Source organism: Pomacea canaliculata, linkage group LG14, assembly GCF_003073045.1.
Source record: "Pomacea canaliculata isolate SZHN2017 linkage group LG14, ASM307304v1, whole genome shotgun sequence".
NCBI classification, from domain to species: Eukaryota; Metazoa; Mollusca; class Gastropoda; order Architaenioglossa; family Ampullariidae; genus Pomacea; species Pomacea canaliculata.
In genome coordinates, this window is record NC_037603.1 from 14449973 (window position 1) to 14467870 (window position 17898).

General features: G+C 35.8%; 1 protein-coding gene across 5 annotated transcripts in view; it reads right to left on the reverse strand.

Annotated features, from left to right (window-relative positions):
- The window catches only part of LOC112555873 (multidrug resistance-associated protein 4-like), a 38619-nt gene that overhangs the window by 12677 nt on the left and 8044 nt on the right, over positions 1-17898 (reverse strand). For 2 of the 5 annotated variants that reach the window (XM_025224433.1, XM_025224438.1), the window contains exons 8-11: positions 15982-16231; positions 1728-1847; positions 843-932; positions 286-477 (exon numbers count right to left, since the gene is read on the reverse strand). In XM_025224433.1, the coding sequence (XP_025080218.1) occupies positions 286-477; positions 843-932; positions 1728-1847; positions 15982-16231 (652 nt within the window). Of the gene's footprint in view, positions 1-285; positions 478-842; positions 933-1727; positions 1848-3576; positions 3827-7721; positions 7972-10342; positions 10590-15981; positions 16232-17898 lie in introns of all 5 variants that reach the window. The other 3 variants (XM_025224434.1, XM_025224435.1, XM_025224436.1) reach the window with 3 other exon arrangements.

Sequence of the window (17898 nt, forward strand, 5' to 3'; positions counted from 1 at the left end):
TAATTAACAAATTTAGTTGAAGCCTTCGCTATTATTATGAATATAAGATGGATATGTCAGAAATTTTTTTAAAGAATGCTTGTTTTTAATTGATATCAATTAAATTGTTGTTCTGAAGTTTAAAGTTAATGGTTTGCTATACCAAACAGAAAGCAAATGAAAGCTGTAAGAAACATGAGGTAGTAATTTTTCATATTAACAATACTGCTGCAAGCATTTAAATAACATGCTGGCATCTTCTATTTGCACAATATTGCTGTAACCTTGATGTTGAGTGGTACTCACTTTGTGCAATGCACTAGCCTTCACAGCCTTGTCGAAACGTGCCTTATCATATTTAGAACCAAATATGATGTTCTGCCGTATGCTGCCCGAGAAAATCCAGGCCTGCTGGGAAACATATGCCACTTTACCCACAATGTTGATGCTACCAGAAGATGGTGGCAACTCTCCCAGAACAGCCATCAAAAGTGAAGACTGAAAAAGACATAAGCACTCAGAATAAGTGGTGATAGGTGCCAATGAGGAAAGAGAAAATGATGCTGGTGTGAAATTTCTCAGTACAACCCAGGACTTAATAGTGACTTAATCTTTGAGATCCAAGCATTACTAAGGTTACAGCTAATCCCAATCATTACTCTGGATCCAAATTTTACCTTACTCCCCTCCACCCCCTAAAGTATCACTTGGGGTCACCTGATTGAACCCCAGATGCATCAAAAGCCTGAGTACTGCTGGGGTTAACTGTTTTTACGTAAAGTGTTTTTCAACTACAGTTTACAGATGCCATGACACCTATCAGATGCCTCCTACAACTATGGAATGGAATTTTAAGAACTCACCTTTCCTGAACCAACTGGACCTATCACTGCTAGAAGCTCACCTGCCCGCACAGAGGCTGACACATGATCCAAAGTGGGTGTCTCACAGTTCTGGTATTTGACAAATGGACATAAGTCAGAAACTGTTAAAATTTGTTGCAGTCATTATACAACTTTAATATTTCAGTCATATATTATACAGGCTGAAAAAATATCACTATATGTAGCAGCAGATATATTGCCAACCAGTGTTTAGAGTTTATTTTATGTTTTTACTAAAAGCTATTTTTGTTTCTTCACGCTCTCTAAGGTGGGTGAAGATGTTGCACCTTAAAATTGTCAAACATGAAATTTAGCCCAAAGTTGCTCACTGACCAGACAGCTATTACTAGCTTGTTATAAAAATGTGAAGTTTTTTTTTTTTAGAAAAGCACAGGAAAATGAACCTAAAGCAACAGCCAATATGCAAATAAGGCATTGCCCCATCAGTGAGATGACATCTGTGACATTGTGAAATCTTTCTTAGTGAGTGTGCTATTTTTGTAGTGAGCAATTAGGGAACATCACTTTGTAAGCAATCTTTATTATTATTGCCAAAACCCTGGTGATAAAGCAATGTTCAAAGTCCTCGTGACCAAAACCAACTTCTTTCACTCTAGTTTCAGAAATTTGTATCTTCCCAATGATCTAAGCAAATAATTTAAAATAATTTTTCACTTTCAAGTTTTTTTAAGTTCACAATATTCAAGTGTCCTATATTCATAAATTCTACAAAGCATCTGTTGGCATTTTTCAAAACATTTTCACGGGTGAAAAGGTTTACCAATACATGTGCTACATTTTATCCTTCTTTGAAGTGACTGAAATTATCTGTATGTCATTCAGATCATTACATTACCAGATTACCTCATCCCACTTTGCTCTCAGATCTCGAATTTCAACATAGCAATCTTCAATGACAGGTCTAGAGGGAGGCTGTTCTTGAGAGAGTGATGGTCTATCAACTTCATCCAGCAGAAGAAATTTCTGCGAAGAAGAAAATCTTATTAGAAATTTGGCTTTTACTTCAAAACACTAAATTTGGCTTGTTTAAGCAACATATAAAATTAATTTAAGTTGTCGTTACTACTTCTTCCAGCATGCTAAATATCACAATGAAAGATGATCAAGTATACCACATTCAGACTGAAATAAAGAGAATAACTTCTTCTAAGGAAAATCTAGAAAACATTTACTACACTGAAAATTAATTTCATTTTTTTATAGTTTTTTCCTTCTCCTCTTTCTCTCTCTCACTCACACATATACACAGAGAAAGAGAGAGAAAGGACAGATATATAAAGTCCACGACATGACTGAAAATTGCTTGCTGACAGCATGTAAACATGAATTTACACATCTATTTTTCTTAATACAAATACATTTTTTATATTTTGACCATTTAGTAATAGTAGTAGAAAATAATATTATTGTATGATTATTATGCCAGGCAATCAGAATGGGTCTCATATGAAACGCATCATCAAACACACAGCTCACATTTACAACAGCATTAACTACATGGCACAAAAGGAATAAGAAAAAGACAAGAAATGAAGATACTGGGTTTGTAAAACATTCTGACAGATACAAAAGCCTATTAACTGATAGTTATGCCAATAATTATGCTTTGTTTTGGTAGGAGCTTTGCATTAAAATTATAATTTATAAAGGACTTAAATAAACATTCCTTTTCAATGAGGGAGGGGGGGGCTAAATGTGGATAAAAACTGTACAAATGAGCAAGAGAGTATGAATGCCAAACAAGCAGGAATGTTACAAAATAAAACCAGAAAAAGTAACTTAAACCCAACAACAAGATTATCACTGAATGAAGCTACTTTTACTGATAGCCTTGGCAATGTTGTCATTTGAGAAACTTTTTCTACCTCACTGTGATTAAAAACTGTACAAAGGAGAAAGAAAACATGAATGCCAAGCAAGCAGTAGTGTTAAAAAAAACCCCGAAAAAGTACCTTAAACCTTTAACAATGTAGCTGCTGCATCAGACATCTTCTAACTCAAAAATAATAGTCTTGATTATGATGCTATTTGAGAAACTCTATAATTCCTTTTCTTCCTATCTTCTCTATCTCTCTTATTCTTACTGCCAGCCTCCTCACCTTCTCTCTCTCTCACACACACACATATGCAAGCATGTGCACAAAAGTACAAATTAATGTTATTTTTGTGTGAAGGTAAAGCAAGCGTGAATATCAAACTGAGATTCATGGAATTTTTTTTTTTATCTTTATAGTACCTGTTGATCAATGTGCATCAGAACAGGAGACACAGAAGAACAGCATGCAAAAAAAAAAACAAACAAACAAAAAAAAAAACCAAAACCAAAGCACCTTTATACAGTGTGACATTATCAAACAAAAACAGTCATTATTGTTTTCCCATTAACCTCTTCAAACCCAGATACTGAATGCTGTGCTTTAACTGCATATATACTTTTAAAATCATCGTTAGCTTGCAATAAATATATTTCATGCTTAATCCAATGAATGGTTAGACATGCAGTGCTCTCAAGAAATTTCTTGACCAGGTTGAAAGGAAATCCAGAAAGGAGCCAGTCCAATAACATTTTAGCATGCATGGAAAAGCAGACACATTTGGCAATAGTCACACAGAAAAAAGATAGCACAGTCTTAAACACTGAGCTAGCAGAATCTGACCCTCCTCTAATATTTTGCTAACATTATACATTTACCTGGATTCGAGACAATGCAACACTGGCTTCTGCCATTCTTCTTATTGACTCAAAAAAAATTCCCAGACACTTCTCAGCGACAATAGAATCAAGTGCAAGGGCCATGAACAGAGCTGATGCTGGGAAGGTGCCACCAGACCCAGCATGGCTTACCACAAGGGCAAAGTTCATAAGGTGAGGACCAAAAAACCAAGTGCTGACAGGAAATGTAATGGCTCTCAACTGGGCCCATAATATTCCAAGCTCCTGCCTGCAAACCAACCAGTTGGTCAAAAGATGGTCTCTGACCAGGCTAATTTAATTATTTTCAAAACACCACAAACCCAGTCAAAATATGGAAATTTTGAACAGTTTGAGGATTCTCCCAATAGGCAATGTCTGGCAAAGTATGCATGGTGGCTTGTCTTTATTGTGATTAGTCACATAATAGCTATAATATTATGTTCACATACAAGCTCATTGTAAATGAATATTGAATTGTCTGCATTTACAGGTACTGTCAGTATTTTGGGCATATACTTAGAATAAAACAATATTTTCCTAAAATGCTTTATGTCAGAAAAACCACAGCCACAGTAACTGAACCAAATTATTGGAATATACCTCAGAAAATTGTTCCAGTAACTATTCTAATAACAGGAGCCACATTTCCATTATTCCTATGAGAATAATTCTTATCCTGACCTGTGCATATCATAATCCTGCATTTATCTGAATATGTGCACAGTTGTTTTTGATGCTATAAGCAAAGTACTATATAATCATACTTGTCCTGGTGGATGAATATAGAGGTTATTACACTTACATCCTGAACACCAGTGCCAATGAAATCAAAGTAAATTCATTCAGATTTACAGTATTTTTCTTGAAGACAAAACTGGATTTATGCTTACATGATCAGAGATTGTTTCAGCCATCCTATTTATAGTATTGTTATTTGAAACCCCACAGACATATGCTGGCTAATCATTGATGAGATATAAGCATTCAGTTACTGCAAGAAATTTAAATATTTTAAAGGATTATGTATAGGCCAGAAAAATTTCTACTGCTGTTTCTATATATATTCGTTTAGTGGTCCTAAAGACCTCAATCACCTGATTAATCACTTGAACAGGATAAAAATTATTTTGACCAATTTATCTTTCCATGGAAGATAAATTTGGAGACCTTAAAAATATGTAAAATTTATAATGCACTTCACTTGATATTTAAAAAAATAAATGCTCTGTGAAAAACAGCTTGAGTTGTGCATAATAAAAGTGCAAAGTACTGTCTATGTAAGCAGCTAGCTAAGCACTGGTGATATTGAAATGCATGTAAAGTCCTTTAATGACCACCATTAACAGAGAAAATTACTCAAAACAAAATGACACCAAATGACTGATGAAGAAAAAATACATTAAAGTATCCTTAACCTAATATACTTTCTGAATTAAACTTTTGCAACATGCATTCCCTGTCCATTTATCTTTTCACATCTATAAACACAAGTGCATTAATCTGTGCACATTCATTTATGTGATTTGTGAGTGTACAGAATCTTCTTTTGTAATTAAGCTTGATTCTTAGATTATGTAAATAAACTACAACTAATGCTGGGTAAAGCTTATGACAAGAATAACAAAGATTACACCTTGAAAGGAACAATATTCTGAAGCACCCTGCAAAGCAGTTTAAGCTCGTCGCAATGCACCCACATGACAGCAGAAAACAAAATACAGTGCAACCTAATTCAAAAGATTGAATTTATTCAGTGAATAAAACATAAGTGAAATTATCTTTAATAACTGAAGACACTGCTGCCTTTCTTTCTGACAGAAAGGATATATAAAAAGAACTCAAGATCCAACTGTTCTCTTTGCTCTTAGTAAATGATAAGAATTCTCACAAACATTATATTAGGACAGCAAAATATTTGTGAAAAGCATAAAAGAATGTTAGCAAGAATTTATTAAAAGCAAAGCTGCAAAGTAAGGTGAACAAAATAGTTGCATATAATAAATGCGAAAGCTTCTGTAAATTACTATTTCATAACTGAAAATAGAACCAATGTGTGGATGGATGCAAAACTGCAAAATAAGGCTTACTTCACACTTTTTCCCACAACATGGTTTAATTAATATAGCAATTAGAACATGTTTATGAACCGTTTCTACTATTGTGTAAAATTAATTTTATTCATTTATTCTGATCCATTAAGGCAGGTAAGTTGTACAAATATCTTGTAATATTATGCCAAAAAATCTGCCAGTTGATGGGAAAAAAATGAGTAGTAAAATAAATAGAGTACTAGCCTCACCATCTCCTTTTCAAAACAGTCTCTGTAAAGTTGCATTATTATTAAGAATTATCCTCAGAGTAATTATCCTTTTTACCCTCTGTCCATTTACTCACAGGTATATTTAACTTCTTTGCCCTACCAATGCAGCTTAAAGAAATGCCCCTAAAAGATTCTCATGGAGAAGAAACAAATGTTTAGGTTATCAGTGTTGCATTTTGTTCTGGTTACCACAAAGACAGGAATATGCACAAAGCCACAATTGCAGACACTGAATTGTTCTTAAAGACTACAGCCCTTGATTTCAATCCAAAACAGTAATGATGGAGAATGCTTCAAAGCTATAGCCATTCTGTAAATTACTTTTTCCCACACTATCACCTTGAGGAAACTTGAAATAAAAATGCTGAATGCTATAACCATTCTGTAAATTACATCTCACTACTGTATTGCAAAAACTTTAAATAAAAAAGCCCAACAGATAAAGAAACAAGTCAGAGACCAACACCTGCCTTAAGAAGAAATCAAGCTCAGACAGATCAGGAGTTGCTGTTTTCAACTTAAAACTGGTCCTCCCAAGAAAAAAATATTGTAAAAATATAAATATCCACGGCAAAAACAAAACAATTTCTTCAAAGACAACAAGCAAAAAAAGTTGATGCGCCTCTTCCAAAATATTTAATGCAAGAATGAAAAACAAAATCACTTTGTTGGTCTCATAAATTATATTTTTAAAATTCAAATCAGTTTTGTTTTTCCATTCCGAAGAATGGTTAAAACAACTGTTTTGTAGTAAATTATCTGAAACATTATCAACCAGAACAGATGGTGGTGTGGTGACTAAAGTGCTTGGCACCATGACAGTGAGAATTTGGTGTCATGGATTCATATCTCAACTCTCAAATACCTCTCTCTTGATGTGACATCTGCTTATAGGGCTCACCATCAGTGGTTTTCTGCAAGTACTACAGTTTCATCCACCGTATTGTGTGTGTGCATGTAAAGTACTCTGAGCCTTGGGGGATATGGCACTAAATAAGCAGCTACAGTGAATATATTTTATGATATTCACTAAACCTTATTAATGGACTGGTAAAAACATATTGAAATACGCCTTTCAAATAGTAATTCATATCACATAAATAGCATAGAAACAAATATGTATTCTCTTTGTTAAAAGCAGTTTTAAGTAGTGATGAAGGCGAGTCAGACATCCTCCACAGATAGGCTATGCCTATGCCTACCAATAATGTTAGGGAAAATTATTGTAGTCTTAAACAGTCCTGATTACCAGTGGGCTTTTGAAATCTGACAAAAGCAAAGTGGAGTGACAGCTTGTTGCAAATCAAAGCCCAGTTAAAAGAAAAACAAGTGATGAGAACTTTTCATCATCATGCTCCTGTCATCTGTGTTTTGGGGGAAAAAAAAAGTTTTGGTAAAGAAATTTGAGACTGGAGGGAAATCACACAACTCTGACCATCCTGTAACTTACTTTGTCTTTCTCAACCACTTCAAGAAAAATCCACAGAGCATTTACATAAAATGGCTGAATAGCTGTAACCTAATCACTCTCCAAAGCACTGTTCATTTCAGTGAACAACTTGACCAACAGAAAGTTGCAGAAATTTGTGACTCTCCAATTTATTTCTGTGTGTCAGCCAGAAGAGCTAAAATTACACAATAACTAAAACATACCTAAAACAAAATAGCTCCTCCAAAGGTTTTCTTGTCATAAAATTTACTACTTGAACCCAACAAGCTTTCTGGTTAAATGGATTGTGCACATACACATGAGTGCAACACACTCTTCATGACATGCTATGGCACACAGGTTTGAAATCATAAGGTTTAAAACAAAACTTACCTCTATTCGCCTAGCCGAGACTGTGGACTCAACGAACCTGATAACTCCCTCAAATACACAGCCAATGCCATTGTAGGCCATCAGAAACATGAAGGAGACTCCGATATAGAGTGAAGTAGCCCTTAGCGTACTTTCCATGAGAACATGTGTAACCACGAGAGCATAAGTTAGGACTCGATGTGCCACTACCCACACACTGGATGTGAAGGCATTAATTCTCTTTTTGGCCATTATATAGCGGAGTTCGCACCTGCAAAGCATTGACCTTTTCATGTATTTGGCCAGGAGCTGGCATCACCCCCCCTTCCTGTGAAAAAAATACATTACATGTAGAAAATCTACCTATTTTATCAACCACTTCACTGGACTTTGATTTTAAGCACCAGACTAAAATGTAGCTATGGAGAAATGTTGATGAATTGCTACGGAGAAAAGCAGGTAATAATGCTGCAGGATGGATTAAGAACAAGACAGCTGAAGAATGGTTTAAGCAAACACATGCATAGCTGGCACCAAGCATCTGCAGACAGTTCATTATGCTTCAGTATGAACTGCTATAATGAAAAAGCAAAACAGATTACACACTAATCATACAAAAGAAACAGTGGATGGTTTTGTGTGTGCAAGTATGTGAAGGGAGGGGTAGGTATGCACATGCATACTTGCACATGTAAGATATTATGAGCAAGATTATCCACATACATTTGATGAAATATATAATGGATGCCCAGAACTGTTCCCTTACTAATAATTTGTTTCATACGTTCTTGACTAGCTCTTTACACTACAATAGTACAATTGTAATTCACTGAACCAGTTTCAATCCTGCCTTTTCATCATGCACATGCATAATATGCATTGACCAATGCCTTTGCAATAAATTATCAGTCTATAAACCCCTCTCATCAGCACCATTCTACCACAGTGAGAGAGTGAGGAGGTAGAAAAAGAGCACATTATTCTTAAAAGCATTTGCAAATATTACGTCCCTCTTCCGAGTCAGTCCAAACGTGTCACATCTGGACACTACTGATCTAAAGAAGTAAAACTAAAGAACAATGAATTCATATGCACTGTTCTTTTGTAACCACAACACGATGGCAAACGTCTACACCACTGATGGATACAAAGATACCCCTTCATCACTTCTGACATTCATGTACATACAAGATATTTTAAAGACGGCATGAAGTTCTACACCTGTTTTGCATTTTTTTTGGCAATTAACTGAGCTTAATCCATGGCTGTAGGTATGTTTATTTTAAAATGCAAAAAGCCAGATAGAAGCCAACTTTATATCTTTCCCAACAAACAGTACCAAGGAAGAGCAGAACAATGAATTAAAAGCAGAAAATATAACTCTCCAAATAAGAAAGGTGAACAGTCAGCACAGAACAAAGAAAAGGAAAACACATACAAACAAAACTTAACATGGAAAGTTATTCAATGAAAAACAGTCAGAAAGTTCAGGTAAAGAACTGCTCTCCCGGCAGTTATTACATTTTTTTGTATGGCAATGGAGCATAAGACAATGAGCCATGAATGGTAGCATTGTTGCATCCATTAACTTTTTCCTTTATCAAGATAAAACAGCTAATTAGCTGAGAATTTTCATAGTTTCTTACTGTACTATTACCTGTCAAGGACAAGAGCAAATTGAATCATGTTTACTGGTTACTGGGACAGCTCAGAGTGACCTACAGATTTTATGCAACAGGCAGACATTTTCAAAAGTGTCTGAAATTCTGTGACGGTATATCCTATTGGAAGTTCTGTCAAGCCACCAATTCTGTGTACCTACAAGCAGGACCCACAGACAGGCTGTACATTTTTTTTCAGAGGTGCAACTTCTGAACACTATCATGTGTAAATGAACTGTGATCATATGCAGGTCTGCCTGGTGTGATAGGTATGAATATGTGATGGTATTGTTGATTGGGGATGCTGTGGTATGTGCATCTAACGTTTGTTTCCTTATACAGCGGAATCTAATTGCCCTGAAAAAGTCATACCTTATCTTAATGAACAAGAAGTATTAGTAAAGTGATGCTGAAGAAGACAGTATTAATATGCTGTTAAAACATTACCACACTGGTATAGAATACCTGACTCCACAGTTCAGTAGAACATGGATAAGTGAAAAGCCATGTTCACAATGTCGACGAGTAAGAAGCTCCAGACTGTAAACAGTAATCCTTAGCATTTGTATGTTTCCTCCTTCTTTGACTGCTCTACACTACAGATTCCATGAACATGATTGACTGCCACTGGATTTCCCATACATATATATTCTTCTAACTGTGCATTGCAAAAAATATTCTTGTTCCTGAATATAGCTTCTAATAACAGTATTAACCTTAACAGTAAAATTTGATATTTAGGTTTAACATATATTTTAGCAAAACAATTTTTTATTGAGTGGCATGTTCCCAATGTACAACTAAATGATGAAACCCATTATAACTATCATTTTAAAAATCCTCCGTACACATACACTTGTTCAGGAATAATGTGTTACCCAAGGTATCATAAAGCTCCATATTTTCTTGTCTGGTCAAATCTAATACGTCATATATAGAAATACATAATATTTGTTTGCTGTTAATTGATGACGTTCTCACCTCAATTCTCTCTGTAACTACAGCTGCTTCTCCCCAAGTACTGATTGCTTGAGCAAGAATTGCTACCACTCCATTGACAATTCTGAATCCTATCACACACTGGAACACAACACTGGCAAGCAAAGGGATGTCCATTGCAACAAAAACTCCCAAGAGAGGTAGAATGTAAAGGAGATAACTTAAAGTCCAAAAAAAGATGAACGATCCCTGCGCATATCCTCGCATTCGAATACTTTGAAGTTCTGACCTGCACAAACAATAACACATGCCTTTAATTCTAAGTTCCGTTCTTTATACTGATACCAACAGGTAGATCTGAATAAGCTGAATTAAAACTTACAAGGAGAGTGGCAGAAATACTGGTTATGAGAGACCACTTAAGGTTTAATGTAAGTTTATATTTATTTAGAACCTTTCTGAGTTCTTCTCTTTGTAAGCAGTTTCATTACATTCTACAATTACGATTAGGGGTACTAATCTCAGCAGCTGTATATGAGAGGATTCTTGTACATAGTAAGATATTCTCCACTTAGTCTGGTTCTGGCTGCTTTAAACTGGTTAGATCAAGCAGAATTGTAAAAAAAGCAGAATGTTGTAAGGTTGTTGGTCTATTTGTCTGTTTCTCTTCCCACTGCTTTCAGAACTGGTTTAATGGCTACCTCACTGCTGAAGAGATAGGAATGTTGAGGTTCATAATATTAAGCTTGGGCTAATCTAGCTAGCTTGTTTCCTCTTATTCATAAATAAGAAGGAATCAACTGATCAGACATAACAATCAAAACGCCAGGTAAATTCAGACAGGGGGAGGAAAAAGAAAACTGCAGAAGAGAAGAAAGAGACGAGAAATGAGTTAGGAAGTGGTGCAGGGGAAAAGCATAACGCCACATTTTAAACATGCCCCATTATTAACCATTATACACTGAAAAACATTCAACTCAGCTTCATCCCTCCTCCAACAAAAATTTGAAATTGTGTAACCAGAAACACACACCCCCAAAAAAAAAAACCCTAACAAAAATTAACTGATATTTGAAAATAAAAGAAACTCAGACAACAAAATTCTTTGTTCCACAAAGAAGCTAAAATATAACATTTGTTTTAATTCTATTTCAAGATCATCTTAAAAATTAATAACCTCAATATGCAAATAAGAAACAATAACTAATGGATATAGGTAACGCAGTATTCTTTAAGTCACTGCTTTATTGTATTAACTGTCATTTTCAACATCTTAATCCTTTTCTAAGGCACCAGATAACCGAATATACACCACACCCAGTTGTAATTAGTTTCCTGTTTGGTAAGTAGCATTTACTCATTTTTATGTAAAACAAGGAGTGCCTTCCTCCTATCCATAAGCTCCTTTCTGGTCCTGTCCTTCAACTTTTGTTGCTTTAATGTTGTGGTAGCTCTTGTGCCAGCAACAATAACATTAAGGTTAAACTTCCTGTTTCTAATACAATCTCCTTTCTGGTCCTGTCCAACTTTAGTTGGCTTCATGTTGTGGTAGCTCAAGATACAGGTCAAACTTTTTGTTTCTAACCATAAGTCAAAAATATTTGCCAACTTTGACATTAAGTAGTAAGATGCAGGTGATGAACAAGCTATAGATATCTGTAAATACAAGTGGGGGTGGTGGTGGAGGGTTAATCTAGGCAGGATACATATGTCAAGGTAAAGATTAGATCACTGGTAAACATCCTAAACTTAAAGAGGAAAACAACCAAATGAGAACAAGTGGATCAGAAGCCAAACAGAACACTTCAAAAAAAAAAACTAAACAACTACAGTCTAGTGATGAAGAAAATCTGCCCTGATTATTTCTCGGAACTTTTCTTATGTCCCAGCCAAACAACTCTGCTCCTCGTCTGATGATTGTCTCCTTAATCTTCCTGTCACCAGAATAACAAAATATGGCCACAGGATTTTTAGTTATTGTGCAGCAAAAGAATGGAACTCTCTCCCTTTCCATATCCACCACTTACTCACTATTAAATCCTTTCAATGTGCACTGAAAACGCACCTCTTCCGTAAACATTGGTCCTAACAACCTTTCCCACAATGCTACTACTCCTTTTTCACACCCTTCAACACCTGGCATTGTGGTGATACAGTGATATGTAGTTTAACAATGACAGTGAAATCTAGGGTTCTGATCTTATTTTGTAATACATATATATACAGTTTCTCTGACTGCAGTACCTGTTGACAGAACAAAAACCCAGCAAAATGTCCACGTGGAACTGTTTTTGCAAACTGATGACGTTCCCAGTACCTAGAGGTCCTGGTGTGTGTCGTCGTATAAATCCAAACATTTAAAATATCCCTTTCCCAATCTCCCCACAAAAAAATTTCTAAGGCCCCCTGTCAGAATGATTAACATACCCTTTCTTTTTAACCCATTAAATTAACCCTAACCCCAAATACCATTCCAAATCAAATGTGTGTGTGTGTGTTCATATGCAGATGCTTGTGTGCTGCAAGGGCATATGTCCTTAAATGATGCATGTTAAAGAACATGCAGTCATTTGTCAGAGAGAACAGGATGTAAGGGTAACATGATTTATTTGTTTACAGATCTAGGCTCACTTCGACACAGGTTTAGTGGGATCTTTAACAAGAGTAGGCAAGCTGACCTCCACACAAAGCAAGAAGTGCAGGTTGTAGCAATCAAACAATCCCTGTCTACACCAGGGTTGGCAAAGTATTCGCAGAGATCTTTGAACCAGCCTGTCTGCCAAATGTGAAGGGCATTTGTTTTATTTTTGTTTAATGTAGTCTAGGTTAATTTGATTGAAATTTAATTACAGGAACAACAGCATTAGAAATCAACAGTCCATAACATTCTAACACAAAGTACAATGGAGGCAAATAACGAGGCTGACATGTCTGATGGAGCTGTTAGCCAGCATCGGGGGCAGAATTCAAAGGAAAGGCAGGTTTTAAAGTCTTAATGTGAGCGAATTCAAACAGCTTTCCATTATACAATAAATTCGGTAAGTGAACGCTGTTGTGTACTCATTTGTTGTCCATTCCATGATCACTAGGTTTCTGGTCTTCGTAACTTCTGGTATAACAATGGTCCAGTGGCCATGGGTGGGCAGTTCAAGACTGGTTATTATGTACTCAGCCAGTATGAGAAAGGGACAGTTCTGGGAGCTGTTTGACCCAGTACACTACTAGAATGTTACGCAAGAAAAAGAAGGCATGCTTCATTCCTTGTGTTAACTGTACCACACATCTCTTAAAGTAACTAAAAGTAAATCAAGTAAACTGTTTCATGCTGCAAAATACCAAAAAATCTCACTCATACGTGCAATCATACATCCCACCCCTACTACAAAAACATATGCAGCCAATGAGATTACACAATATAACCTTCAAATTTGGCATGCAAATAAAGATGTGTAACATGTGTATGCCAACATAAAATCCTGTGTTGTTTTGACTCAAAGAATGTTTACATCTCATGCATTAGTATCAAAATAACACTCTATGCAAACATCTTGATTCTGGACGATCAGCCAGAAAATTTGTAACATAGTAGAACAGCAACTGCAAGAGGTGACCACAAGGACCTAGTATTTCTTTAAAAAAAACATGTAAATAACAGCTTTAAAAAAGCACAATGCTGGAAAGTCTTGAAAAAAATGTAACAAGAATTATTTATCTGAAAACCAAAGCTTCATCATGTGAAAGTATATTTTACCATGGAAGACAGAAACCTGGGAGATTTGTATGTTGATCTTTAAAGAAGCATTTGCTGGATCTGAAAAAGTACACCTTACATATGGCTGTACCATAATCTGATTAACACCTGTGCTCACTGATGCTAACAGAGTCTTGAGGGCAGAATACAGAAAAATAAATAAAAAATATTAGCACAAGTAAGGTGTCACAACCATTTTGATGCAACATTTGGAGAACTTGTCGTTCACTCTTTAGATGGAATGTCACAGACTTGGAAAAAAATTCTTAGTGTCTTTGTGATTTTAGATTTGATGACCATTTAGAACTTCCTTTCATTAAACTTTATGTTTGACTCTGATTCAAAAATTTTTTAAAAATCAGAAACACTATTTCATTGTCCAAGAAGTGAAGTTGACAAAAAGCATGCAACAGTCAGAAATTTATGACATGCACCAACCAATAAGGAACACTGAAAATAAAAACTTCAAAAACAATTAACAAATGAGATGCAGATGGCAAAGCTACTTTTCTTTGATAATCCATTTAACAATGCTCTTCCGCAATCAAGGAAAAATATTTGTTCAGATGACTAAGCAAGAGTGAAACAAAATTCTCTGAGATGGTTTTGCCAAAAGACAACATGCGATTGCGCGACTTGCCAAATGACAACATGCAGATCAAAGAGAAAAGGCACATGACAGCAGAAGACAGCAAATTCAAATGATGCCTGAACAAGGATTTACTGCCACAATTTGAAATAACAACAGGGGAAATGTGGCTAGGATGAGGCAGGGGGCAGGGGGGAAGGACGATAACCCACTAACTTAATGAAACACCTTGATTTCACATGCTCTACTAGTACCTCTAAAAACTCATTGAAATTGTTACATTATTACAATCAAATTCCTTACATCTTTATAAATGCTAATTTCACTTTTTTTCCAAACTATATACTAATCCATGTTTAGAGTTTGCCTCGAGAGTCAATAAGGTGACATTATCCTCACACATTTATTGCCTCTTCTTCCCTAGCATAAGACAGGTTTAAAAAAAAGCACAAAGGTTAAGTATCTCATGATTTTTCAGTTTGGGGGGAAGGGAAGTTTGTGTTAAAGACTGCACAGTCAGGTTTGAATCATAAACACAGTGTTCATCTCCTCTCCCTAGCTGTGCCTTCCATTTTCTCCCCCAGTTCTAAAGTGGTCAGGTATCCCCATTTCACAACTGGGTCAACAGAAGGAAGTAGACTGCACGACAGTGGTAGAGAGAACAGGTATCAAACTGGCTAGTGTGAGAGGTTCCAGCCACAGATACCAATGCTCTAAATACTTTGCTATCTGCTTCCCATTACAAGAGAAGTAGTTCTTATTTGTATGTTTGCCATACGCATGTGCTGCACAATAAAGGTCGTAATGACATTTAATATGTTATGTAGAGCACTTCCTGTGTTAATTGGACCACCCAGTTATTAGGACCAAAATGATTGTGTCCCAATTAACCAGAATGGACTGTATATGAATTTGACTTCACTTGTCAAAAATCTCCATCTGGATGACAATTTTATTTCTCAAGTAAACCCTATTAAGCAAGAATAGGCAGATCAGTATTTGATTCAGAGATGACCCTCCACAACCTGGAGATTCAATCAGACACTAGAACTGCTTTATGTGTTACGCTAGTCTATGAAAACCTATAAATCTTTTAATCTTTGGTCACCAGCCTTTCTATAACAAAGACAAGCTTTGCCTAAAACAATCCTAAAACCAGCTCTTTTTACAAACCACAGTTTAGTAATATGCTGCAATGGACACACACAAAAAAAATTGGTCATAGCAAATAACTTTATCATAGGCTTTCCACTACACAAAGTGCCTGATATTTGGGAAAACAGGCTGTTGCAAGCTTACTGCCATCCACATCTCACAACAAGCCCAGGAAACAACACTAACCTGTAGACGCCCACAGCAGACCTGCATCTCAGCTATAGTTTGTATAGCAAATGGCATGAAGACAGTGATGGATACACGAATGGCCTGGTAAATGCCTATGGCTACAAACACTTTTTCCGAGGTCATCCCCCCACCAGACAATGAGTATGCCAGGAAAGTCAGCAACAGGACCAGCTTGATGGAGAAAAAGTTGGGTGCTAGGATCAGCGCCTGTGCGTAGCGAGCACTTTGGATGTGTCTGATCTCCTCACTGCAAGAGAGATGCAGTTGCAGATCCATCAGGTAATAATGTGACTTGCTAATTTATACCTTCCCCTGAACACATTTGTAGCAAACCAACTTTCTGTACATAAGACAGTAAGCAAAGTGTGTTATCTAGATCCAGCTTTTTTTTTTTCACACAATTGGCATGTATTTTGACATACATGAATAAACATAACTATTCTGACTTTTCACAATAAATGCCATAATATCAATGGATATTTCATACTTATTTTGTGTATATATGCATCTGTGTGTGTTCTGTATATCCACATTTTTACTCCCAGCTGTTATTGATGCATTGACCTGCAGAACTTTAGAGAGACACTACACACATTTAAAAAAAGCATGAAGAAAAGCTGAGTTTTCTTCTTCCATTCCTGAAGTACTAGTACATTACTCTAAAGCAAACCAGTTTAGTACAAAAAGGTCAGGAACATCAAGAACAGACGAAGAAAACATTTTCCCATCTAAAAGTATTTTTAAAGGAATCTTCATTACTCAACATTTCAGCTTCAAAACCATTGCGATGCGGCTGTAAAAGCAAAGCAAAAAAAAAAAAAAAACCCTTTTATAAAAAAGACACATAGTATTAAACCAGATGCATACCTTATAGTACAAACAGCTATTACAGCGGTTCTCAACCTTTTACTTGTGACGCCCCCCTGACAAACAAAGGTACATCCGCGCAGCCCCCTTAGTCAGCAATGTAAGCTAATTTCACTAATACCGGTATAAAAAACTTTTAAAAAATGACCACACTTCCCCTTTAAGCAAACGTCGCATCCCCAGGGGCGCGCCCTGGTGTCACTGGAGGTTGAGAACCGCTGATTAAGTGCTGGACACCATTATAAAGGCAGGAACTCCTGAGTTGTATAAGTAGCGACAAAGGAATCACAGAATGTATTGTTACATCTACGCAATGTACCATTTGGCGAAAAAAGTATGCTTTTTTGTAAATTTGCATATTATTGTATATTATAAAAAAGGTGTCCTGGATGCAGAAAAAAGATAAAAGAAAGAGCAAAAATAAACTGAGCACAAGTGAAGCATTTTGTGTGTGTGTGCACGCACACATGTGCGTGAGAGAGAGTTGTTACTAATAAGAAAAAATTACAAAGATCTGTGAAAATAAAGGTACAGTACGTAAGAGCGACTAAGAATCCAAATCATATTCACAGAACTTGCCTGCATTAAACTCTAGACAAGTCCTGAAACTAGAGAAAAAAATTTCTGCTACTAAGTCCCAAATGCAAACTACATATATATTTTTGAAGTTATTCCCATCAGATAAGCATAACTTTGTTCCTGTATTTACATATCTACTTAGAAGACATTTTCTGAATTCTACGTAATTAAAAAATTAGGTCACTTAGAAATGAGTGATACCAGGATGGCGCAATCTATTGAAGAGAAAAGGAAATAACAGAAGCTAAATTATGCTAAGCAATTAAAATGTAGCAAAACACTACATAGCTAAATCAGTTTAGAAAAGGCAGGAATACTTGGTTCACTTCTATGAAAATTACCTTTCATTTTCTTTTACAATTTAATATATATGCTAGATAAGGTAACTGTTCTATGCATAGTTAAGTGGTTAACATGCATTAAATTTAACAGACATTAGAACAAGTGCAAGAAGAAAGGCATTATGCA